Below are 25,411 nucleotides of genomic sequence, written 5' to 3'. Positions count from 1 at the left end.
CAGGGGCAGGGGCAGGGGCAGGGGCAGGGGCAGGGGCAGGGGCAGGGGCAGGGGCAGGGGCAGGGGCAGGGGCAGGGGCAGGGGCAGGGGCAGGGGCAGGGGCAGGGGCAGGGGCAGGGGCAGGGGGACTGCCATGAATCTGCAGCCAGGCTAGTGTTCATGGTATGTTCCAGCCAGGAAGGGCTTGTACATCTGGACCGTGTCAGGCCCAAACCAGTCATGTAAACTGGTAACACTGCTATTTTTCCTTCTGTGTGTACATGAAATTCTCTTGCTTTTCTAACTTTTTTTTTTTTTTTTTTTGAGGTAGGATCTCACTATACAGCCCTGGCTGGCCTGAACATCATTTCAGAACTCTGAAAAAAGCTATCTACTGAAAGACAGTAGGAGAGAAAGGGCAAGCAAACCCCAGAGACGCTGGGAAAGCACTGCCTTCAGGTTTGGACTGAATGCTAACATCCTCAATAAGCTTTCCTTTCCAGAAACATTTGCAAGCCCTAACAGGACTCACGACAAAACAAAGTTATTCCCATTCTCTCTTTCTTCACAGCACTCTACAGCCATCCCTGCGGCCATGCACGCACGGTTTATGCAAGCTGCCCTCGCTAGCTGCAGTAAGCTTGGGACTTTGACAATGCTTGCTCATGTTTTCCTGGAGATAATGGAGGTCACGCTGAAGGAAATCCCGAGGAATGTGTAGCATTCCTCTCTGCTGATAGGTACAGTGTTCAAGTTAACATATAGTTTTTACTCAAGACCAACTGTTCTAAATACGTACAGTTGCGTAAAACGTTTTCAATTAAAGGTGACTAATTTCCCCACCGTAAGACACCACTTATAAGACAGATCTGGCTGTCACAATGGGAAATTGTTATAAGTCTTAAGATTAGGGGACAACACTGCTGCTAAATATACAATACCCAGTCAGACCCACAACAAAGTGCTACCCTCTGCTGAGAACATGCACGTCACACTATAACAGATCACCATTTTTAGAAATTTCATGCGTATTGCATGTATGTCTGTGTGGGGTGTTGGATCCCCTGGGACTGTGATTAGAGACAGTTGTGAACTGCCAGGTTTGGACTGGGAATTGAACCCAGGTTCTCTAGCCAAACAGCCAATGCTCTTAACCAGGCAGCCATTTCTCCAGCCCCCACATCACACTCTTAATTTGTTACTTTTAAACCTTTTGCCTGGTATCAGTATCATTTAGCACTGAGTTGCTCATTTCAAAAGAGATCATCCAACCATAAGGCACTCAGAAGACTACACACACAAGGACAGACACCTAAGCAAGCTAGACTGCAGCACAGCACGCACAGTGGGGAGACGGCTCAGTCAGAACAGTGGTTTCAGCAGCAAGTATGAAGACCTGAGTTTGATCCCAGTACCAGCATAAACCACACAACAACAACAACAACAACAACAACAACCGCCACCACCACCGCCACCCAACAGGTATGAGGCTGTGCCCGAAACAGGAAGACTCATGAGGATCTCTGGCCAGCAAGTCTAACCAATCCATGAGCTCCAGATTCAGTGAGAGATACTATCACAAAATAAAGCAGAAAGTGACAGTAACTGAGGTTAACCTCTGGTCTTTGCACACCTGCAAGCACATATGCAAGAGCATTTACACACACACACACACACACACACACACACACACACACACACAAAAATCAGGTAATCACAACTATGTCAACACAAGATGTCAACATCAGTATTTCACACAACGATTATTACGGAGTTGGATTTCTTTCTTTCTTTCTTCCTTTTTGTAGTTTTGGGGTTTTGTTTTATATTTCGCAGATGAGAAAGAACTAAAATCTTCACTGTTAACTGGAAGGCTGGAAAGAAAACAAACAGAAACAATGTGTTTCTAAATCTAAGTTCAAGGAAGCTCAAGCTAGCAAAAGCCCTAAATAAAAGGTTTAAGGGGGAATTGTTAAGAGGGAGAGTCACCTTCTGAGGATACTAAGAATAAAAAAAAAATAATAATAATTTTGGGAATTAAATTAGATCTGCTACAGGAACTCGGTAATACAAGCCGAGCTCAGTACTTGTACAAGCCAGAGCCGAGAGTTACAGGAAAAGAGCAGGGGCCTGATTATGAGCCTGACAGTGGTCCCTAGCAAAGGGCCCAAGATCAAGACCAACTACTCTCACTCCCAGTTTACTGAAACAGCCTCCCTGGGCCTCACACAGCAAAAGAGGTTCTGTTTGTTTTCTGACCTCTTGTGGGCACGCTGATGTCATCCTTTCCAGATCTGAATCACCAGATGGAAAGGGTTCCGTGACACAGATTTCCAATACATACCCTGGCATCAAGCTGCCCTAGATGTGACAAGCTACTAGACTGTCACTTGAGAGGGGAGGGTTTGTCTTTAGTAATATAAAGGTAGTTTTGAGATGATGACACTGAACAATATGAAAAAAGGAAAAACTACAAAGACTTCCAAAGCAACCCAGGTCTCTTCCTGCTTTTGTACGTGCATGTGTGTGTAGGTCAGAGATAAGGCGCCTTCCACTGTATTTTTTTTTTCTTTTCTTTTTTTTCCCCGGAGCTGGGGACCGAACCCAGGCCTTGCGCTTCCTAGGCAAGCGCTCTACCACTGAGCTAAATCCCCAAACCCCCCCCCCAACTGTGTTTTGAGAAAGGCTTTCTCACTGCATCTGCACCTCAATAACTTGGCTAGGCTAGCTGGCCAGCTAGCCCAAAGGCTCCACACATCCTCCTGTCTCTGCACCCCAGCACCAAGATCACACATGTGCTGTATCCAGCTTTCACATGCTGCTAGGGATCCAGTCACAGCCTCATGCTTTCCCAGAAGGCACTATGGCATCTCCTCAGGTCCCTCACTTTCTTTGGTCTTTATAAACAATGCTTAACACTACCAATACTAAACTAATGAACTTATGACAGACAATAAAGGGGCAACTGCTGCTGTTCTAGGTATGGTGTGTTCTGTAAGATATGGACTGCAAGCTTGGAGACACAACCTGTATATATTCTGGGGTAGACCTGCAGTAGGGTGCACAGTGGTACTCTACTAAGGTCCATGAGGAGGTTTTGAGAGAAACAAGGAAATCTGTAATCACACCATTCAGTGCAACAGGAACAAACATGTTCGGGGTCTACAGTTAGTCAGACAACAGGTCTAGACAGAATGAACATTTGTTCTATTACCTTTCTGTTATGTTGCCATGGAAATCTGTGTGTGTGTGTGTGTGTGTGTGTGTGTGTGTGTGTGTGTGTGTTTCAAAGAAAGAAAAAAGGCACTCACATGAAAGCGGCCAAGACAGGACAGAGCAGAGCTGTTACAAGGTATCTATCTGTAGACACCTTCTTGTCACATCCACTCAAGTGAACATTCCTTGGAGCCTTACAGACAAAACATCAGTGCCAGGTAACAGGATGAGGGAAAGGCAGAAATAAAAAACAGACACACAGCCAAGGATCAAAATAAATGGATCTTAAATGTCCTCTGAGGAGGACATGAGTGACTTAAGATATGGCCAAGTATTAAGAAAAAGCCTGGAAGTCAAAGATGTTAGGAAATACGCAGTCCACCAGCAGCCCCTCTTTCCTTTTCAGATGAACTCAGCAGCTAATCTCTACTCCCTTCCTTCTGGCAGCAAAACCCTTCGACGACGACGACGACGACGACGACGACGACGACGACGACGACGACGACGACGACGACGACAACCTGACCTAAGTAAGTTCATGTTGTTTAGAGAGCTGCTGGAATGGAGTACCCTGAACTTCCAGAGCTCAACAAAAACTCTGGCTCTGGCACTCAGGACTTGTGGAATGAGAGCAGAGGGCATAGGTCAGGCCCTGCAATGACTCATCTCTCTTTTGCTATCGTGAACCACAAACAGTAGTTAGTGCCTCCACCAGTTAAGGAACAGAAATGAGAAGAAACTAGGGAGCTAAATCCCAGCTCTGCTCTGCTCTGCTCCGTCTGCGACCCACCTTGGCTTACGTTTTCAGCACAAAAGTTGGTCCTTACAAAGGCAAATATGACCGCATAGGATTCTGAGCAGCTGCAAACCCTTTCCCTTCTGAAGGCTCTCAAGATCCATTCAACTCTGGCTGGTGGTCAGTCATACAGCACAAGGTCTTTTGTTAACCCTTCAATCCCCCAAGTTCTTACCTTCTCGCCCCCTCATGTCCAACCCCTTAGCTTAGTCTCCCCCCACTGTTACATCCACCACACCCTCTTTCTTAAAAGTCTAACCCAGGATGGCAAACAGCAGATGATTGCCTAGCAGGCATGTGCAAGGACCTAGGCTTCTCATTTCCGGAAGGAAGACAGAAAGAAAAAGAAAAAGAACAAGAAAAAGAACAAGAAAAAGAAAAAGAAAAGGAAAGAGAGGAAGAAAGAGAGAAAGAGAGAGAGAGAGAGAGAGAGAGAGAGAGAGAGAGCGCTAAGCCACTCTGCACCTTCCTCTCTCTCCCTGTCTTAGTCTCGTTAACGCTTATCCTTTGACACTACAGACAGGGCTTCCTTTCTATTTCCCGTCTTCACAGCAGGGCTTCGGAAAGGAGAGCATTTTTGTACTTTGTGAATACTCCACACCCTGTACCTTAAGAATAACCCACACATTGGAGTCACCATGTAACATACAGAGCCATGTCCCTGGAGAGAGAGATGAACCCACAGTGCAGCACCTTTTAACACTCCACTTGTCACCAGACCAAAGCTGAGGAACTGTCAGACTTTCCTGCACCACTTCTGTCATCGTTGGCTTGGGATGGGAGCATGCCTAGAACCTGGAACCTTCTCTAAAATTCATATTTCACAGAGCAGCATCTCTTCTTCCCCTAAGAATTTAACAAATTCTTAAAAGTTTACACTGGAAGGGGCTGGGGATTTAGCTCAGTGGTAGAGCGCTTACCTAGGAAGCGCAAGGCCCTGGGTTCAGTCCCCAGCTCCGAAAAAAAAGAACCAAAAAAAAAAAAAAAAAAAAAAAAGTTTACACTGGAAAACTGGTTAATCCTCACCACAAATGTACTTAAATTACAGAAGCACTTTGCAAAGATCAATATTCTAAAACTGAAACTTTTGAAATAAAATTCAAGTTTAAGGGGAGTTCTGGTCTTAATTATTTCCAATAACTATGTGCACAATTTGCGTGTCCATGACAAGCCTGAGCAGAAAGGGCTGTGTTCCAGGTCAGGAGCGTTGTATGAGGTGCACTGATAGATGTCACAGGAACTAGACCCTCCGATAAAGACAAATCAGCCTTGTGTCAGATTTCACAAAGAACAAACATCTGATGGACTTTCAAAATCTTGCAAGCGAGGCCTTTTCTTTCTGTAATTTCATTTTTATACACTGTACTCAGCAACACCAATATGGTTGGTCTTAAGTTTCCATAAATATATACTGATAAATTCAAAATGGATGGTATTCATAAATCCAGAAGCCATCTATCTGAACTACCTAGTTTTTCAGGAAAAAAATTCATCTGGTCATTAACTTCATTTTCTTTTTTTTTTTTTTTTTTTTTGGTTCTTTTTTTTTTTTTTTTTTTTTGGAGCTGGGGACCGAACCCAGGGCCTTGTGCTTCCTAGGCAAGCGCTCTACCACTGAGCTAAATCCCCAACCCCCATTAACTTCATTTTCAATTCATCAGTTCTGAGGGAGAGCATGACTCTAATGGGTTAGATTAGCTACACAGTGACACTGCAAAGGACTGTACAAAAGCTGTCACACACAACTTCAGCAGCCACACCAGGAGCGACTCAAGTGCTGGGACCCTGTACTACTAAACCACAACAGCTCTGACAGCATGTAACTCCTTTAAATAAGCCCAGCTCATCTACTGAACTAGGCTAAAAATGCCAGCCTCGGGGCTGGAGTGCAGCTCATTGGATATGCACCAGTCCCTGGGCTCAATCAGTAACGAGGCAAAAGGAGGAGAGAGGAGTAAAACCTGCCTACGTGGAGCTGGAAAGGGAGTAATTGATAATGCTTTAAATGAAAATCATTGATAAACTTAAAAAAAAATCACATTAAAATGCCAGTTAATACTAAAGTGACTGAGCCCAGGATTCCTCGACATTTGAGCCCTAACTAAGCTTTAGGGGTCTAGCACAATTGCCAACATTGCCCACAGAAGGCAAAGCCGACTCAGATCATCTCTGAGGCTGAATTAAAGAGAAGTCAAAACAGAATATTCAAAACTGCAAGTGGCAGAACTGAGAGGCCTGGGGCAGTGATCACTGTGAGTGGGAAACGGAATTCAACTCTTAAGTTAGTCTCTTTCTCCTCTATCCATACAAACCCTTGCAGTAACTGGGGAAGAGATGCTCAGTGGTTATAAGCACTGGCAAGGTCTTCTGGTGGCCACAACCATCTGTAACCCCATTCCAGAGGATCCAATGCCCCCTTCTGTCCTCCGAGGCACCAAGCACACTGTAGTGTAGAGATAATTCAAATCAAACAATCACACAAATAACAATAAATAAAGCTAAATACCCCCCACCCTCTTGCCAGTAATCATGTTTTCTGGGCACTTTTGTCTATTTATTGTTTTTCTCAAGATAGGGCACTGCGCTCACTCTGGAGGCCAGGCTGGTCTCAAACTCATGGCTGGGAGTTATTTGTATTTACGTGTTTCTTATTTAGGCTGGTAACACCCAGCTAAGTTGTCTACTTTTAGTTCCAAAGACAGTAAATGGAAGACAGCTCAGCTGAAAGCAGCCTGGTGGCCCACTCCTGTGATCCTAGCATTAGAGCGCCTCAGACAGTGGGTCAGGAGTTCAGGACCAACAAGCTGTCATGAAGGAAAGCAGGAAGACAGGCAGGAAGGGGAGGGAGAGAGCCCAGCGAGTGTTACAGCTAATAGTGAAGGTGCAGCCTTCTCAATCGTCAAGAGTGAAAAAGGTCATCTTTTCATACTTAATCACAGAGTTTTCTTTTTACCCTAGCTCATTAAAATAAATTAACACTAAAAAAAAAGAAAAGGCCTCGTTTATTTTTGTTATATTTACTGGAATAATCTTGTCCTATGCTAAATCAGATTTAGTTTCTTAGAAGAAATTACCATGTTTAGCTACAGGTTTGTTACATGTTTACATGCCGATTATAAACTATGGGTCACCATGTCTACAACACAGTAAGCCACCCATAAAAGGCAGCTATTAAACCCATCCATTCTCCTACACGTCCAACGACAAGATGAGCTGTCTTGTTCTGTACTCATCTCAAGAACCCAGCCACTACTTGGTGGTGTGCGGTACACACTAATGACTAAATGGCTATGGATGACCTAGAAGTAATTCTTAACGCTCACTCCCAAGGCATGGGTTCAAGTGGGCCCAGCCAGGGGCTGGAGAGAGGCCTCCCCAGAGGAGGCACTCACGTTCCTGTTTGAGTTTCCTTACATTCACCACAAAGATTTTCCCCATGCCCCAAACCACACAATCAATGCTTTGCAACAATGTGGTCTTTAACGCCTGTTTCCCTTTTCAGGCAGTGAATAAAGTTCCTTAAAACTTGGAGAACTTAGCTTAGTTCCCTTTACACTTTTAAAAAGAAAGATATTTGTCAAACCATACCAATTCTCACATTTCCAGACTGATTGACTTATTCATCTCTGATTTACAGTTGGTAACACTACAGTTTATCTCTTGTTGTTTCTTTTTACCGTTGTTCACTAAATACTACAAATAAAAATAACAATAATCGGGGTTGGGGATTTGGCTCAGCGGTAGAGTGCTTGCCTAGCAACCACAAGGCCCTGGGTTCGGTCCCCAGCTCCGAAAAAAAGAAAAGAAAAAAAAAAAAAAAAAAAACCAATAATCTTAAAAAAGAAAGTTACAAATCACTGTATATCATGTCCCATTCAGGGATTCCTTTCTTGAAGAGACCTCAGGTCCCTCACAACTTATTACAGTCGGCAGTAGGACAGCCTTCTCTCTCCTCAAGACTTCAGTCTAAATCCCCCTCTATTATCTCCATTCAAGTGGACTTCATTATTCTCCAACATCTCAGAGGATGAAGAAGAAAGGGAACACAGGCCTCAAAGTGGATTAAAAAAGAAATCCAAGAAGCCAGGTATAGTCTTGCATACCTTTAACTGCAGCACTCTGGGAGACAGAGGCCAGCTGATCTGCGTTGGAGGCCAGCCTGGTCTACAATGTGAATTATAGGACAGCCCATCTCAAAAACAACAGCCAACAAACAAACAAACAAACCAAAAGGTGCTTTTCAGATGCATCTAAAAAGCTGCTAATTGAAAACAATTTCAAGTAACCCGAGAGCGGTAACGCCTATACATCTGACTGGAGGTGACATTTGCTCAGTCACAGACAGTTTCAGTTATCTTTCCCTCATGGATAGGCTACATAAATCTCTAAGGTAGAATGTCTGGGGCTGGAGAGATGGCTCAGTGGGCTGGAGAGATGGCTCAGTGGTTGAGAGCACTGACTGCTCTTCCAGAGGTCCTGAGTTCAATTCCCAGTGACCACATGGTGGCTCACAACCATCTGTAAGGGAATCCAATACCATCTTCTGGTCTGTCTGAAGACAGTGTACTCATATGTAACACATACACAAATCTTTAAAAAAAAAAATCCCTGGGGGCTGGAGAGATGGCTCAGTGGTTGAGAGCACTGTCTGCTCTTCCAGAGGTACTGAGTTCAATTCCCAGCAACCACATGGTGGCTCACAACCATCTATAATCAGGTCTGGTGCCCTCTTCTGGCCTGCAGGTGCATACATGCAGGCAGAAAGCTGTATGATGTATACATAATAAATAAATAAATGTTAAAAATTTAAAAAAAAAATGTCTGTGTCTCTGGAAGACAGGCAAGGAACTGACAGACTAGAAGGCAGGGCTGAAAGCAGGGTTTTTTCTTTTTTGTTTTGTTTTTTTTTGCTGCAGACCTCTTTGACCCTTATTTCAAGCGACCTGCTTTGTGCTGTGCACTGCTGCAGTGTAAGGCCAGGACTGTGCCATGGTTACATCACTAGGCCAGCACTACCTATGTTCAAGAAACTGTTTGGTAAGGGCTGGGGATTTAGCTCAGTGGTAGAGCGCTTACCTAGGAAGCGCAAGGCCCTGGGTTCGGTCCCCAGCTCCGAAAAAAAGAACCAAAAAAAAAAAAAAGAAACTGTTTGGTAGAAGTCTATCTCATTGGGAGGCTGTGCTCAATCCCATTGCAAGAAAGTAACAGCACTAGAGGAAGTGGTGTTGGTTTCACTGTGGCAAGTCACTGTAAAGCTGGCTCTTCTGCCAGGGCAGCAGTGGCCCTAGGAAACCCTGCAAGTTCCCTCTCCCAGAAGCCCTGAGTTCTGCTCCATCCTTCCCAAGCATCCAAATGGGGACAAAAGCCTGATGCTGTAACAGTGAGCAATGAAGACTGGAGATACTGAGGGAGCTGGTGAGTACTAGAGAAACAAACCAATCACAAACACGGGATGTAAATTATTGACATCCCCTTTAAAATGCAAACTGCCAGTCTGTAAACTTGGGGGAAAGAGGTCAGGGCTGGTGCTATCAGCAGCACAGCCTAGGCAGCTCCAACGAGCAAACGCAATATGATCTGTTGCCGGACATGGTTGCACAATCGCAATTACCAGGAAGATTCTACCAAACAGGAAATTCACGATGTGACTTTAAGTAACACAGGATTCATACTTAAAGATTAACACATCCAGAAGCCTAGAATTTGTTCCAAAGGGGGGGAAAAAAAACATTTCACAGGCTCTTTCAGGGAAACGTGAATATAAATCACTAAAACGCAGAAGAGTCTAGTCTGTTGAGTCTGGTCTTTACTTTCAGATAGGGAGGTCTAAACTGACACTGAGTCCCAATAAATGAGACTATATGAATCCTTGAAAGTCCCTGACATTTCTGGAGTGGACCTTTGACTGTATAAATTTAATCTGAAACCTGCTCCCAGGGCCTTGTGTGGTAGCAAATGCCTTTATTCTCAGCGCTGGCAGGAGACAAAATTTGTTGAGTTCCAGGCCAGGCTTTGGTCTAGCCACTGAGGCTCAGGCCAGACAGGGCCATCCATAGTGAGACTCTGTCTCAAACGAACTCAAACAAAAAGCCGAAGTGTTAATGAAAGCTGAAAGGCATCGTTTTCTGCGGCCAGGTTCTCCCGAAAAACCCCCATGTGCCTCGGTGCTTACAAGCTTAAAGCCCCCTGCAAATCTTCTAAGGGGCTTAAAGAAAGAAAAGCATCCCAATTAAAAACCATTTACAACTCCAGCACTCGGTCCCACCTTTTTGATCTTTGAGGGGCGCCCAACAGATCAGAACCACTCTGGCTCCGTATGGAAAACTGGTTTTGTCAAACAATACTGAACTGAGCAGCGCTGTGTGACTAAGCTGAGAGCTGGAGCGTCCTTGCAGGCACTGCCACCCTCCCTCCCCGAAAAGGAAATACGCTTTCAACCGAATCGGAAACACACCACGGCAAGCTGGCACCCCGCGGTCCCCGAGATAAAGTCGGTATTATTTTAAGCCCTTCGGGGTGCTGCTAATTCAGGTGCGAATCCCAAAAGAACGTTTCCCGATTCTGGGTTTTTCGACCGAAGCTTGCAAAAATGGTTAAATGGGAGGGAAAAACTGAGAAAGAGAAAAAAAAATTCCGGGAAAGGGAGCGCTTTTTCTTGCAAGTTTCGTTCAGGTGACCGCAGTCCCCGGGTCAGGCTTTGACCTACTGCTCCTCGCCGGAGCTGCGCCCAGCTCGCCCGCTCCCCGGGGCAGGGCTCCTGCGTGCCAAGTGGCGGTACCCGGAGGCAGGGTCCAGAGGCCGCACGGCTGCAGAGGGACCCCCGGGAGGAACGATCTTGCGAGCATGGAGAGCACAGGGTGGAGCCCCATCACACCGCGCCCACGGCTGACCCGATCCCGCACACGGTTCCCCACCCACCTGAGTGTGCAGGGCGAGGGGTGCAGGACACGTCCCGCTCCAACTGCCCCCTGCACCCCCAAGACACGCCCGCAGGAGAATTCCTGCCGCTGGGCGCATCGCTGAGCTGTGGGGACAGGCCTGGCGCTCAGGCATGCAGGGCCACCCTGCTTGCTCCACCACGTTCCCTCCCACCCCCGCCCCCAACCCCAAGCCCGGCGACACTCACCACACCGAGCCGTAGGCTCCCGAGCCCACCGGGGACAGGTTCTGGTATCGCTCGGGCACCTCCCAGACGGTCTTGTTCAGCTCCTGCCGGTAGAACGTGGGCCTCTCCTGCGACATCTTCCAGCGGCGGCAGCGCGGCGACGAGGTGGCCGAGCGAGGGCCCCTGCCTGCAGCCGCACGCTCTCCTCTGCGCCCTCTCGCTCGCCCGCGGCAGACCCGACCCCGCGCCCGCGCAGGTGTGGAGGCTGCGACCCACGGCTCCTGTCAGCCGCGGCGGCACCTACGAGCCTCGGCAACGAGCGGGAGCCGGCTGCACGGTTCGACGCAGCTCCCGCCGCGGTCCCCTTGCAGCCGCTCCCTGGGGAGCGCACGCCGACGCTGCGCGACAGCCGCTCGCGCTCTAGCGCCCGCTCGGGCTCCAGTGGCCGCGATCTCCCCCCTCTCCCCGCAGGCAGCGGCCGGGGAGGCTCTAGCAGGACTCTCGCGAGAACAGCTCCGCGAGCCGAGATCTTACCCAATATGGAACCTGCCCGTGGGGCGGGGGTGCTCGAGAAGAGCGCGCGGGACGGGAAGATCTCGCGAGAAGAGAGACACGGCTCCGGGAGCTGAGGCAGGAACTCTAGGGGAGACTCTGCTCCCGGGGGGCGCCGAGGGTGGGGGCGGACCGCAGCGTAGGCCGCGCGCGCCTCTCTGTGGTCGGACCGGCGAATGCCCGGCGCCGTGGCGGAAAACCACTGGGACGGCGTCGGGGGGGGGAAAGAGAGCCAAGCGGTCTTTGAGCTCCGAGCCACCTGCTCACCGGAGCCGGCGATTTCCAAGAAAGATTTGCAAGAGCAGACTGGCCCTGTCCAGAAAGCTGTTGCGTTCCCATCCGCTCAAGGACGCGTGGCTTATCTCGGGACGCTGATGAAACCTGTCCCCCTCCCCACCCAGGCAAACATTAACCCGGTCTCAAAGCCCAGGCTCTCCCTCCCGCCGGACGCTCCTAGCAGCTTCTAAATGTCCTCACCAGAAGAACCACCGTGGAAGGTGTAGGAGGAGGTTCCAGGGACCCACTAGGGAGTCCGATGCACAAGGTCAGAGGTGGACGTCAGGAATGGCCACTTTGAGGCTGAGACCTGCGTTTGCAAGGCCCTGGGTTCGATACCCATGACTGGAAGGGAAACACACTCTCTCTCTCTCTCTCTCTCTCTCTCTCTCTCTGCAGGTAGGTCATTCCATTTCAGGAAAGTTTCTCATTTATTTTACTTATTTAGATGTACACATCCTGTAATGCCAGCGTTTGGAAAGACCAGGAGACCCGTCTCATGTATTTGATTTTATTTATTTACTGAATTATTTAGATTTATACAGCCTGTGATTCTAGCATCTGGAAAGACCAAGAGACCCTTCTCATATATTTGATGTATTTATTTAGATTTACGTAGCCTGTAATTCCAGCGTTTGGAAAGACCAGGAGACCAGCCTCTGCTATATAGTGAGTAGTTAAGAGACCTGCCTGGGCTGTTATGAGACCATATCTGGAACACCCCAAAGCCCATGACTCCGGTTCGAGACCGACTCCTGCCAATTTAGAACCATCCAAAATTTAGAAATTTAAAGGAAAAATTGGGAGAATTTTAAGAACTTAAATTGAGGGAGCTGGAGAGATGGCTCGGTGGTTAAGAGCACTGACTGCTCTTCCAGAGGTCCTGAGTTCAATTCCCAACAACCACATGGTGGCTCACAACCATCTGTAATGAGATCTGATGCCCTCTTCTGGTGTGCCTGAAGACGGCTAAATAAATCTTTAAAAAAAAAAAAAAAAAGAAGAAAAAAAAAAAAGAACTTAAATTGAGAGGATTTTAAAGACATAATTCATGAGAAATTTAAAGAATCCACGCCTTTGGAAGTTTGGGGAAACGACGAGGGCTTCGGACATTTATTAAGACAAGTCTGTTGAGCTTCCTTAGGCCCCGGTTCTAGTCTCCACGAGGGAAACCCAGCCCTCCATTCCCACCTAGTGGAATCTTCCGTAGAAGCCGAGAAAAAGATAATAAAAGTGAACGGGGAAAGTTAGACCCGTAAGAACTCACATCCACCCACCCCTACGCGGAGCAGGAGGACCGGGAACTCCTATTCTCGTGCCTGTTTCTGGAAGATCCGAAGGGTCCCGGCCCAGGTCTGTGGAGGGCAGCCAGAGACCCCTTCTCCTCGCCCAGATGCCGTCCTCGCCCGTCACCCGCACAGCCGGAACGCCGGCGGGTTCTGCAGCAACGGCTCGGGAACTGCCGGCCTCTGCGTCCGCAGCACCGCCGCCAGCCAGGCTGGAGCCGAGTCTGTCCCCAGCGTCTGCGCTCCTGCCGGTCACCGGAAACCAGGTGAGCCCTGCCTGCCGCCTCCCGTAGCATGGCTGCTTGGGTCACCTGCAGAGCTAGGAGAGTCCCAAGCACTAGTGGGTGAATGAGTGAATGGCGGTGGTCCCTGGAATGAATGAGTGAATGAATAAATGAATGAATGGCGGTGGTCCCTGGAACTTGTGTCTCCTATAGAGAGGCTGCGTGAGAGACAGCACTGGCAAGAGACAAGATGGTCTTTGCACACTGGATCCTTTCAAACTCGCCCCTGTGTTATCAGCAGCTGAAGGGACTGGACTGTGGGCCTTGCCACACTTCCACCCTATCGTGTCCTAGGCTCAGAGCCCCTTTTGCTTACCCTTACTGTTTTGCTCATTTTGTTTTCTCTGGCTGAACCCTACCCCCCTCCGCCCCCTTCTGTGTCTTCTGGTCCTTAGGGACTGTGGTTTGGGTCCTCCCTCAAGCCAGTCATGAATGTCTCTCCAACACAGCCCCTTGGTATCATGCTGTATAGCATTAAGGAGGGCTTTAGTTGGAAGTGAGTTTTGTTTTATGGTTTTAGGAAGCACGTGAAAGAGGACTTAAATCAGGTAAAAAAAAAAATTCTTGCACCTTAACTAATTTTCTGGGTTTCCTGCCCGTTGGGTCAACATTTTATAAATCAAGTTACATTTTTTTGCATGTAAAATATTCCAATTAGAGATTCTGTAAATGATCTGCAAATGGATAAATGACGGACAGACAGATGGACAGGTGGATGGCTGAAGGCAGCAGTAGTGAAAGAGCTGGGTTAACATGCTTCTATTTTCGAGTATTTTTAGCAGAGGGAGATAAAGACAGGGACTACAGCTCAGAAGACAGCAGCCTTTCATGTTAGGCCCTCAGATGGATTTCCAGCGCAGGAAGGAAAAAAACAAAAGAATTAAGGCATGTGTGGTGGCACACACTGTATGTAGAACTAGAGTTTCATAAAGGTTGCTCATGGAGCGAGAGATACGGCTCTTTCAACACCTATAACCCAGCACTGGGTAGACGGGGGCAGGAGGAAGGCGATGTCAAAGCCCGCTATGCTCCATGAGATCCTGTCTCAAAATCAACAGCAGACAAGAAAGATGAGTGGTGTACACTGTGGCACCCTTCGTGCTGCTCTGGTCAGGGCCCCAGTTCTCCGCTGCTGCTTCTCTTTCTGTGTTTTAGACAGGCTCTCACTGTGGCTGTCAGCCCAGCACTCAGAGATCCGCCTGCCTCTGTCCCTGGAGTGCTGGGATTCAAGGTGTACAACACTTCACTAGGCTTCCCCAGCTTCTTAACACACTTTGGACTGCCCCAGAAATAGTTACTCAGGAGATGATTTTTATTTGGTTTGTGGTTTTGTTTGTTTGCCTTGATAGAGAATCTCATACAGCTTGGGTTTACCTCAAGCTGGATGTGTAACAGAGGCTTGAACCCTCCCTGATCCTCCCGCCTCGTGTCCCAAGTGCCAAGGGTACAGGCTTGTGCAACCACACTCGGCTCCCTTTAGGAACAGGCTTTTGTTTTTAAAGTTTGTTTATTTTGTGTGTGTGGTCATCGATGCAGGCCACACTGCCCGGTGCAGGTCCAAGGACTACTTGTGGAAGTCGGTTTCTCTCCTTTCACCTTGTGGGTCCCAGGGCTGTTAGGCTTGCTGGCAGGCAGAGCTGGCTCACCAGCCCTCCTCTAGGATCACTTTTAAACCTCCCTCTTCTTTCCCCCCTCCTTTCCCCCCTCCTTTGCCCCTTTCTCTCTCCCCCTCCTCCCTTCTCTCAGTTTAAAGTTGATGTCACTCAGATGTTTTTAATTATTTTTCTTATATCATCTCTAATTGTGTTGAATCCTGTCCCTGAAATACCTAGTCTTCCCCCCCCCCCACGTGTCTCAGCCCACCTTCTCCAGGAGTTGACCTTTCCCCAGGCTGGGGTCCTTGGTGTTTCTCTAGGTCATGTGATTTTAAGACAGGAACCTGTTTTACAGGGGATAGGGCCTGAATTGTGGCCGTGCTGACTCACTGTGGCTCACTGAGGAACTCCTTACACCTGTCAGAGAGGAAGATGCCTGCGCCTCCCCAGTGTAAAGCCTGGGGAGGGGTGGGGGCTAACCACGGGTGGTCCTCCCCTCCCTCCCCCCTCCCCTCCCTCCCCCCTCAGGCTCTGCACTGGGGAGATGCTGGTGTCTTCCCTGCTGCATTCCAAGGAGGAGTTGGGAGATGACTTCGCCCTGAACCTTTAGCACTGAGGAGGAAAGTGGTCAGAATGCTTTATCTCTTAGTCTGTGCACGTGTACATGCCTGGTGCATGCAGAGGTCAGAGGAGAGCGTCAGATCCAGGGAGACAGAAGCTACAGACGGCTGTGAGCCACCATGTCAATGGCAGGACCCAAACCCTGGTCTTCTTGTTTGCAGGGACAGCTGAGCCAGCTCTCAAGTCCCCTCATTGGATTATTAATCAGACATGGTGGTACTTACTTACCTGTTATCCAAGGTGGGGGCAGGAAGAACAGGAGGCCAATGTTATCCTCTGATGCAATAGTAAGGTTCTGGCTGGCCTGACTTAAATAGTAATTAAAAAAAAAAAAAAGGCCAGGTGCTGTGTCAAATGCCTTTAACCCTGGTTCGTGGGGGTTAGAGGCAAGTGGATCTCTGGTATTCAAGGACAGCCTACTTTACACAAGTTCCAGGACAGCCAGAGCTACCTAGTGAGACCCTTTAAAAGACAAACACAGGCCCCAGACACACACAGTAAACACTGAAGTTGTCTGAACTTCTGAGCCTTGTTCAGTTGGGTGTGGGGTTTGCTTGCTCACCTGATTGTTCTAACAGCATCTCGACCGTGTAGCCCAGGCTGATCTCAAACTTGTGATCCTCCTGCTTCTGTGGTCCTGGGATTACAGGCCAGGCCCTCACACCCGTGTCCGCTAGGAAAAAAAGAGAACAAGTCCTTTGACTCTGACAGAGAATAGTTTTGAGTTTTAAATTGTACAACATGGAGGAAAGGTCTTGTAAAACTGCTGTGCAAAGATACTGTTATTGTATGTGAATTACATTCCCTTCAAAAGATTCTGACGGCAGGCAGTGATGCACAGCTATGGCTCCGGTCTCAGGGCCAAGTCAGGGAGACTGCTGGGCACTCCCCATTCACCATTGCCAGGCTGAGCAGCAAAGGAAACAGGGAGAGCAGGCCATGCATGCCATCGCTCGCTCGAGACGTGAAAGCTGGAAGATCATGATGTCAGTTATCCTTGCCTATGTTGTCAGTTTGAGGCTAACCTGGGCTATAAGAGACCCTACCTCAAAAAGAGGAAGGGTGCTGGAGAGATGACTCAGCTGATAAAAGTGCATACTGCTCTTGCAGAGGGCCTGAGATTGGTTCCCAGGAACCCCACTGGGCAGCTCACAGCCACCAACTCCAGCTCCCATTTCTGGCCTTGGAGAACACCTATACATAAGAGCATACAAAGACACACACACACACACACACACACACACACACACAGACACATGCATACACCATGCACACACCTCACACCACACACATGCCCCCCACACCCACATACATGCACAGACACACACACACACGCCCCCCAGACACACACACATACACACGCACACACATGCCCACACCACATGTACGCACACAAAGACAAATAATAAAAGTACCTTTTAAAAAAAATCAAGAAAAGTGCTAATTGATTTAAATTTCTAAAAATATGTTTCTTTTGTCTCAAAACTCTTGAGACAGGGTTACTCTATGTAGTCCTGGCTGGCTAACCTGGAACTTGCTATGTACCCCAGGCTGGCCTGGACTTCACAGAAATCCTCCTGGTTTTGCCTATCAAGTGCTGGGATTAAATAAGAACATGCTACTACACCCAGCCCTAAATATTTTTTTGTTACATTTATTTATTTGGTGGGTAGAGCGGTGGTGCCATGTGTCATCATGTATGTAAGGTCAGAGGGCACTTGCAAGAGTCAGTTACTGTCTTACCATATGGGTCCTAAGGCTTGAACACGGGTCTCAGGCTTTCACCACAGAGCCATCTCACTGGCCCTAGTACATGTTGGTTGGTTTGGTTTGGTTGGTTTGGTTTGGTTGGGTTGGTTTGGTTGGTTTGGTTTGGTTTGGTTGGTTTGATTTTCTCACGACAGAATTTCTCTTAAAATTTCTCTTAAACTCACTCTGTAGACCAGGCTGGTCTGGAACTCCGAGATCCACCTACCTCTGCCTCTCTAGTGCTGGGATTAAAAGCCTGAGCCACCACTGCCCAGCCATACCTGTTTTTACCTGATGTCTTTGCAGCTAATCCAGGAACAATGCAAACAGAGAGGAGCAGCCAGGGTTTTGGCAACAGATATAGGCAAATACCTTTTATGTACGATGTCAAGCGAAGCGTATACAATGAGGAGAATTTCCAGCAGGAGCACAGGAGGAAGGGCCCCACTTCTGGGAACATGGACATCAACATCACCACCTTCAAGCACCACGTCCAGTGCCGGTGCGTGTACCCAGCCTCTCAGCTGCCAACAAGCCAGGCAGGAGAAAGCTTAACATGACTTCTCTGTCGCCTACTCGGTCTCCTTCTCTGGAGGCGTCGTCAGAGCCCTGTCGTTTGGGGGAGGGCGGGGGGGTATGTCTCTCTCTCTCTCTCTCTTTCTCTCTCTCTCTCTCTCTCTCTCTCTGTGGGTATGTATGTGTGGGTGGGTGTGTATCTTGCAGGGTCCTCTGATTATAAACTTCTTGGGCATTGCCTTTAGACTGTCTTCTGGCATGCCACTATAACAAAAGACCCAAGCCTCAGGAATTTCTAAATGACAAGGTTTGTTTGGCTCATGATTCTGATAGCCTATGGGTTCTCATGTCCTGGTAAGGACACCCTGCTGTATCACAACAGCAGGAGCACAGGAGGAAGGGCCCCACTTCCAGGAAGGTGGACATCGACATCACCACCTTCAAGCCCCATGTCCAGTGGTGGACAGGGAAGCCTCACTTTATAGAACCTGCTCTCTCCATGTAGTGGTGCTGCACAGCATTTATCCCAGCACTCGGGAGGCAAAGACAGGCAGAGCTCTGAGCCTGATCTGCAGAGTGAGTTCCAGGAGAGCCAGAGCTTCACAGAGAAACCCTGCTCCAAATGGATAAATAAATATACGTATATTTTATTTATCCATTATATAATAAAATAAAAATATATAAAGAAAAACCAAACCCCTGCTCTCCTGGTGCTACGTCAGCCTCACAAGAGCTGGCTGCAGGCACAAGGAAGAGGCTCCTGCGGCCCAGGCCTCAGTGCTCACTACTCGTAAACGTTGCCTCCAATGGAGCCAAGCTCTTAGCACTGGGACCTCTGGGAGACTCACCACATCCGCTCATCATAGGCATAAAGTCCTCGAGTGTCCCCACAAGTATCTGGGGATGACGCCTAGTAAACTCATTGTTCAATCAGGGCAGGCAAAATGGCTCAGGGGGTAGAGGTGCTTGCTGCAAAGCCTGAGGACCTGAGTTCAATCCCTGGGACCCACTTGGTGGAAGGAGAGAAACGACTTTACAAAGTTGTCACCTGGTCCTCTCTACCCTACATAAATGTAAAAGCACACCAGCTGCCACAGAGAGTTCGTTCTGACAGTAAACAGTGGTGACAGAGATTCTTGTACCGTCTACATCGTGGCCATGACAGAGGTGACAACACCTCTCAGTCCCACCCCACTATCAAGGGGCTCTGAACCCCTTTCTGTGCTGTGAACCCCTTAGCAAACCGACAAGTAAAGGGGCCTCTTTTCAGGGTCGTCCCTCTTATTCTTCATTGTTTTGTTTTTAACTTGAGACGGTCTCAGTTGGGCCTCATGCTCACTATGTAGCCCAGGCTAGCCTTGAAGTCCTGGTCCCCCTGCCTCCACCACACCCAGCTCCTTTACTTTGTTTCGTTTTCCCAGTGCTGGGGATGGAGCCCACAGTTTACATACATGAGGAAAGCACTCTGTCCCTGAGCTGTGTCCCCTGACTGCTGAGAGTTTTGTTGTGATTGTTGGCTGTAGTAAAGTGTGTGACACCCAGCTGATGGTTCAGCCATTTCTAGTGGGGATCTTGTGGCATAGTTGTTATTATGCAACTACCACCACAGTTGGTTTGCAAAAACGTTTTCACCACCTCAAACAGAAACTCTGTACTCATGTAGCAGTCAGCTCCCCACCTCTCACCCACCCTTCCAGAAGTCTCCATGAGCCTACCCCTCTAGACAGAGCTGTGAACCTGCCCTTTGCATTCACGCAGAGCTGTGCACCATTTGTCTTTCTGTGTCTGCCGTGCTTCTCTTAGCACCACTCTTTGAAGGTCCATCTGCATTATAGCAAGGCCTGCACACTGCCTCTTCTCGATGGCTGACTGATAATCCCTTGTGCTTGTGCACCTTCTGCCTGTCCATCCGTTTGTTAACAGACACCCTGTTAACACCCTGTCGCTGTGAACATTGGCATAGGTCTGTTTCAATCCCGGTTTGGAATTCTCCCAGCACCCTGCATAAGAGCAGAATTCCCAGGTCACATGGCAGTTCTTCATGCACCTATGAGCTGCTATGTGCATGCCGGGAACTAAACTCTGGGCCTCAGGAAGAGTAGCCAGCGCTCTTAGGTAATGAGCACCGCCCTAGCTCCTGCAAAGTCTTTACTTTGATAAAACTCAGTCTGCTTTAGTCTGAGAATTTTATAAGTTAGCTCTGTTTTTTTCTCTCTCTCTCTTTGCTAGAGGTTGACCCTGGGATCTCATCCACAAGACACATCCTCTACCACTGAGCCACGTCCAAACCTCCTCTTACATTTTATTTTGAAACAAGGTCTTGCTAAGTTGCCAGGCTGGTCTTAAGTTTACTCTATAACTTAGACTGACTTTGAACCTTTGATCCTCCTGCCTCAGAATCCCAGGTAGCTGAGGTTAACAGGCCTGAGCCACTAGCCTGTTAGTTTTCACTCTTTTTTTTTTTTTCTTTTTCTTTTTTTCGGAGCTGGGGACCGAACCCAGGGCCTTGCGTTAGGCAAGCGCTCTACCACTGAACTAAATCCCCAACCCCTAGTTTTCACTCTTAAATCTAAGTCCGACCTATTTTTAACTGAAATTTGGTGCCTTATTTAAAGTCAGGTGCACTGTGTTCTTTAATAACTGGACAGTCCACTTTAGCCACATGGTCTAGTAAGAAGAATAGATACTTTACCATTAAATGTCTCATCAAGAATAGTATTTATTTGATTTTTATGCATTTATTTAGTCTACATAAGTACACTGTAGCTGTCTTCAGACACACCAGAAGAGGGCATCAGATCTCATTACAGATGGTTGTGAGCCACCATGTGGTTGCTGGGATTTGAACTCAGGACCTCTGGAAGAGCAGTCAGTACTCTAACCACTGAGCCATCTCTCCAGCCCCAGCACAAACTCTTAACTGCTTAAATCATCTCTCTGCTCAATAATTTCATAATATATAAATTAGATAAAATTGAAAGGAGAAACAGTTATATTAAAATATAGTGGGCCAGGCAGTAGGGTACATGCTTTTAGTCCCATTACTGGGAGGCCAGGACAGGTGGATCTCTGAGTTCCAGGCTAGCCTGGTCTACAAAGTGAGTTTCAGGACAGCCAGAGTTACACAGAGAAACTCTGTCTCAATTTTCTTTCCCAAAACACACACACACACATACATACATACATACATACATACACACACACACACACACACACACAGGTCTAGTAACCACCATAGTTTCAAGGAAGTAATAAATGTAAATAATATTTCAAGGTATCTCTAGCAATAGTAACATTCTGGTTATAATGTCCAATTCTGTAGCTTCTAATTCAGTTTATAATCAATGTTTCTTATTTTTTAAGAGATTCATTTATTTATATGAGTACACCGTCACTGTCTTCAGACTCACCAGAAGAGGGCATCAGATCCCATTACAGATGGTTGTGAGCCACCATGTGGTTGCTGGGAATTGAACTCAGGACCTCTGGGAGAACAGTCAGTGCTCTAACTGCTGAGCCATCTCTCCAGCCTTATAATCAATATTCCTAATTGAAGGAGCCGTGGTGGCATGTGCCTATAACCCCATCAAGGCTGAGGCAGAACGACGGTCATGAGTCTGAGTTCTGCCTAAACTTCATAGAATGCCAGACAGCTACAGAGCAAGATGTCTGCAAACAACCAACCAACCAGCACAGAAGGAAATACGAAAATTTGGCAGCACTTGGTGGAAATAATAATTCTTTGTCACAAAATTCACATTCCCCTCAAGTTTCACCTAAGACTTTCAAATTCCGTTAACCTGAGGTTAGGAGTCCTGGGGTGTACATCATGACGGTAACTCTCATTACTGCCACCGCCCTCACCCACACCTGGCCTCTGCCACCATCTTGCCTGCGGCTGTTGATAGCCAAGTCCTCCGTATCTCTGCTTCTGCTCCCTTTATCCATGTCCTGCCTTCTGCTTCTACGGCACCGCCCTACCATCCTCTGCCTCAGACAACAGTGAATGTCTCAGCTGGTACAAGGCTGAGGGTTCTGTCCTCAGAATCATTGCAAGCAGACAATGTGGTTGTCTTTCATAACTCCACCCTCGCAGCAAGTATTACTAGGGCCATCAACCTCTCGGGCCTCCGCCTGCAACACTCCCTCCAGACACTGACCAGACCGTCTCTGCCTCCCTGGCCAGTCTTGCCTTTCCTTTTTATTTTTCAATTAAAGGTCCGAGTGATGTTACGGATGTTTTAAGTCTCGGTCCTTTTTTTGCCCTTACTGCTTACATTCATCCTTCCATTTCTAAAGTACCATTCCGACCTCTTCTGAATTTAACCGTAAATCCAGGCCAGCAGGGCACTGAAAGTATGACCCTGGTCCCAGGAGGCTTCCTCTGCAAGCCAATGCCTGCTCTCGTCCAGCTGTGCCTGCTCTCCTCCAGCTGTGTGCAGGCCATAGCTGACTTACCCAGCAGGCCTGTGCTGTCTCCTCCAAACAGTAGGAAGGGGGACAGTGCCTGCCTTGGATTTGGCGAGGAAATGTGAAGGAATTTTGTTTTTATGTCTAGGAATAGTGAATGCTAGATAAGTGGCTTTGGTTTTCTGGTTGAGGAAGGTTTGGGGTAAATTAATCTTTTAACTCCATCTCTTCCTTTCTGCAGAAAACCACCTTATCTCATTCCTCGTGTTCTTCCTGTGGGTTGGCAACTCCCTATTCTCTTGGTGTCAAACGCCCCTGTGCCTTCTCACCAATTCTGACACTCCTCACTCTTTCGTTTGTTTTAGACAGTCTAATGGAGCTCAGACTGGCCTCAAATTTACTATGTAGCCAGACAGAGATGACCTTGAATATTCATTCTCTCTCTCTCTCTCTCTCTCTCTCTCTCTCTCTCTCTCTCTCTCCCTCCCTCCCTCCCTCCCTCTCTCTCTCTCCCTCTCTCCCTCTCTCCCTCTCTCTCCCTTCCTCCCTCCCTCCCTCCTCTCTCTCTCTCTCTCTCTCTCTCTCTCTCTCTCTCTCTCTCTCTCTCTCTCTGTGTGTGTGTGTGTACACACATGCATACACACTGTATGGAAGTCAGAGAACAAGCTTGGGTGTTGGATCTTGCCTTCCACCTTGTTAGAGATGTTGTCCCATGTTTGCTCCTGCAAATGCAGCTTGCTGTCTGGTCAGCTCCTGAGAGTCCTGTCTCTATTCCCATCTCCCTAGGGATGGTACTAGGGATTCAGAATCGGGTCCTCATACTGAGCCACACCCTAGCCCACATTTCTCACTTAAGAGACCTTCATTAAATCAGAATTTTTCTCCGAAAGCCTTCCCATTTCCCCCATTGGCACTAGTTTCCTGTTGCTCTGACTCCCTAAGACCCAATTTTCCCCAATGCCAAAGACCTCAATGACTGCACAGAGATAATGGACTTCAGCCAAATGGGCCATGTGGAGGAAGGGCACTGCACCAGGTGAAGGAAGAGATTGCCCTAACGCCTTGCTCTGGGTTTGAGGCGGGAGCATCAGGCTCCTCTATGATTGCACACCTACCTCAAACCCAGCACCTCACTTGAAAATAGCAGTGGAATATTCCTTCTACGCCGCCAGTAGTCTCGCTTCCTGGCCTCTAAGCATAAGGGAGCAGCTGTCCACAGTAAGCTCAGCATTGTAGAGAAGCCAGAAGCGGAGCTGGGCATCAGAGACATGGCTTCCTGCCCCAGCTCTGCTCATGTGTGGGGCGCTTTCTTTGGGAAAATTATCCATAATTATTAGACCTCATATACCTCAGAGATGCTCATGGTTATGCCAGACAGCAAAATGGGGTTGGAGCTGGCCAGGGGGCTCAGTAGTTAGGAGCACTGGCTACTCTTGCAGAGGATCTAAGTTCAATTCCCTGCACCCATAACCACCCATAACTCCAGCTCCAGGGGACCCAATGCCCTCTTCTGACCTCCTTGGGCACTACATGCACATGCTATGCATACATGCACACATACAGGCAAAACACTTATACACATAATATAAGTCCAAAAATGTTTAAATACATGGAATCACTTCATTTCTGAGCATACACTTTAGCAGTGCACATGCTTAGCTTATATTTGTTGTTATGGTCAAATCTGTTCTCTAACCCAGCATGTGTGAAGACAGTCTTCCTAGCCAGCTGCTGCTCTGTGCAAACTATGAATGGGAGCATGCAACTAAAGCCAGACTGGTTTCCCTCACCTGTAGATCATGGTCTCTCTCGAGATCAATTGTCCTCAATCCAGAGGTTGTGAGCTTTTTCACAGGGCTCACCTAAGATCACAGAACACAGATATTTTAGAATTCATAACAGTAGCAAAATAAGAGTTGTGAAATAACAACAAAATAGTTTGATGGTTGGGGTCCCCACAACGTGAGGGACTGTATTACAGGGTCTCAGCCTTGGGAAGCTTGAAAAACACTGGCCCAGATCTGAAGCTACTGTGCGGTTAGCCTGTCTCAGCAGCACTGACGTTTCATCTTGTTCTGAGGCAGGGTATCACTATGCTGTCTAGGTTGGTTCCTGGGCTCAGGAGATCAACCTGCCTCAGCCTCCCTAGTAGCTGGGACTGCAGGCATGTGCTTCTGTACTCTGCTTTCCCCACCAACATGCTAGATTTTGTTTGTTGGTTGTCCCTCACTGTGCGGCCCTTCGTTGACTAGTCGGGCTTTGAACTCAGAGATCTGCCAGCCTCAGCCTGCCGAGCTGGGGTCAAAGTGTTTTGTCATGTCTTTCAGTGCTTTCTTTCTTTTTTTTTTTTTTTTTTTTTCCCGGAGCTGGGGACCGAACCCAGGGCCTTGCGCTTCCTAGGTAAGCGCTCTACCACTGAGCTAAATCCCCAGCCCCTTTCTTTTTTTTTTTTTTTTTTCTTTTTTTTTTTCTTTTTTTCGGAGCTGGGGACCGAACCCAGGGCCTTGCGCTTGCTAGGCAAGTGCTCTACCGCTGAGCTAAATCCCCAACCCCTCTTTTTTTTTTCTTAAAAAAAAATATTTTATATATATATATATATATATATATATATACATATATATATATATATTATTATATGTACACTGCCACTGTCTTCAGACACACCAGAAGGCATTGGAACCCATTACAGATGGTTGTGAGCCACCATGTGGTTGCTGGGAATTGAACTCAGGACCTCTGGAAGAGCAGTCAGTGCTCTTAACCCCTGAGCCATCTCTCCAGCCCTTCTTTTTCCTTCCTTCCTTCCTTCCTTCCTCCCTCCCTCCCTCCCTCCCTCCCTCCCTCACTCCCTCCCTCACTCCCTCACTCCCTCACTCTCTCCCTCAGACAGGTTATGTCGTCTGGGTTAAGTTCGTCACTGTGTGCAGAGATGATATTGCACAGCTCCTCAGCTTCATCCCCCTGAGGACTGAGGTTGTCGCCTGCACCATGTGCACCGCACCTGGTATACGGCGCTAGCGACTTAG

The 25,411-nt window shown here is 47.9% G+C and overlaps 2 protein-coding genes across 31 annotated transcripts in view; one reads left to right on the top strand and one right to left on the bottom strand.

The window, feature by feature from the left end:
* The window catches only part of Mapk14 (mitogen activated protein kinase 14), a 61,007-nt gene extending 49,383 nt beyond the window's left edge, over positions 1-11,624 (bottom strand). Inside the window, exon 1 of one of the 3 annotated variants that reach the window (XM_063279559.1) lies at positions 11,118-11,624. In XM_063279559.1, the coding sequence (XP_063135629.1) occupies positions 11,118-11,233 (116 nt within the window). In that variant the 5' untranslated portion in view covers positions 11,234-11,624. The remainder of the gene's footprint in view (positions 1-11,117) is intronic. The other 2 variants (XM_006256142.5, NM_031020.3) reach the window with 2 other exon arrangements.
* A 103-nt stretch (positions 11,625-11,727) lies between these two features.
* Positions 11,728-25,411, top strand: part of Slc26a8 (solute carrier family 26 member 8) — a 63,978-nt gene continuing 50,294 nt past the window's right edge. For 15 of the 28 annotated variants that reach the window (XR_010060687.1, XR_010060692.1, XR_010060690.1 and 12 more), the window contains exons 1-2: positions 13,318-13,476; positions 17,766-17,961. Coding sequence is in view for 20 of the 28 variants with exons in the window: in XM_063279130.1 (XP_063135200.1) it covers positions 13,318-13,476; positions 17,766-17,961 (355 nt within the window). In the remaining 8 variants the exon portion in view is untranslated. 28 annotated transcript variants of the gene reach the window in all.

This window comes from Rattus norvegicus, chromosome 20, assembly GCF_036323735.1.
Source record: "Rattus norvegicus strain BN/NHsdMcwi chromosome 20, GRCr8, whole genome shotgun sequence".
NCBI classification, from domain to species: domain Eukaryota; kingdom Metazoa; phylum Chordata; class Mammalia; order Rodentia; family Muridae; genus Rattus; species Rattus norvegicus.
This window is presented reverse-complemented; position numbering and strand designations above follow the sequence as displayed.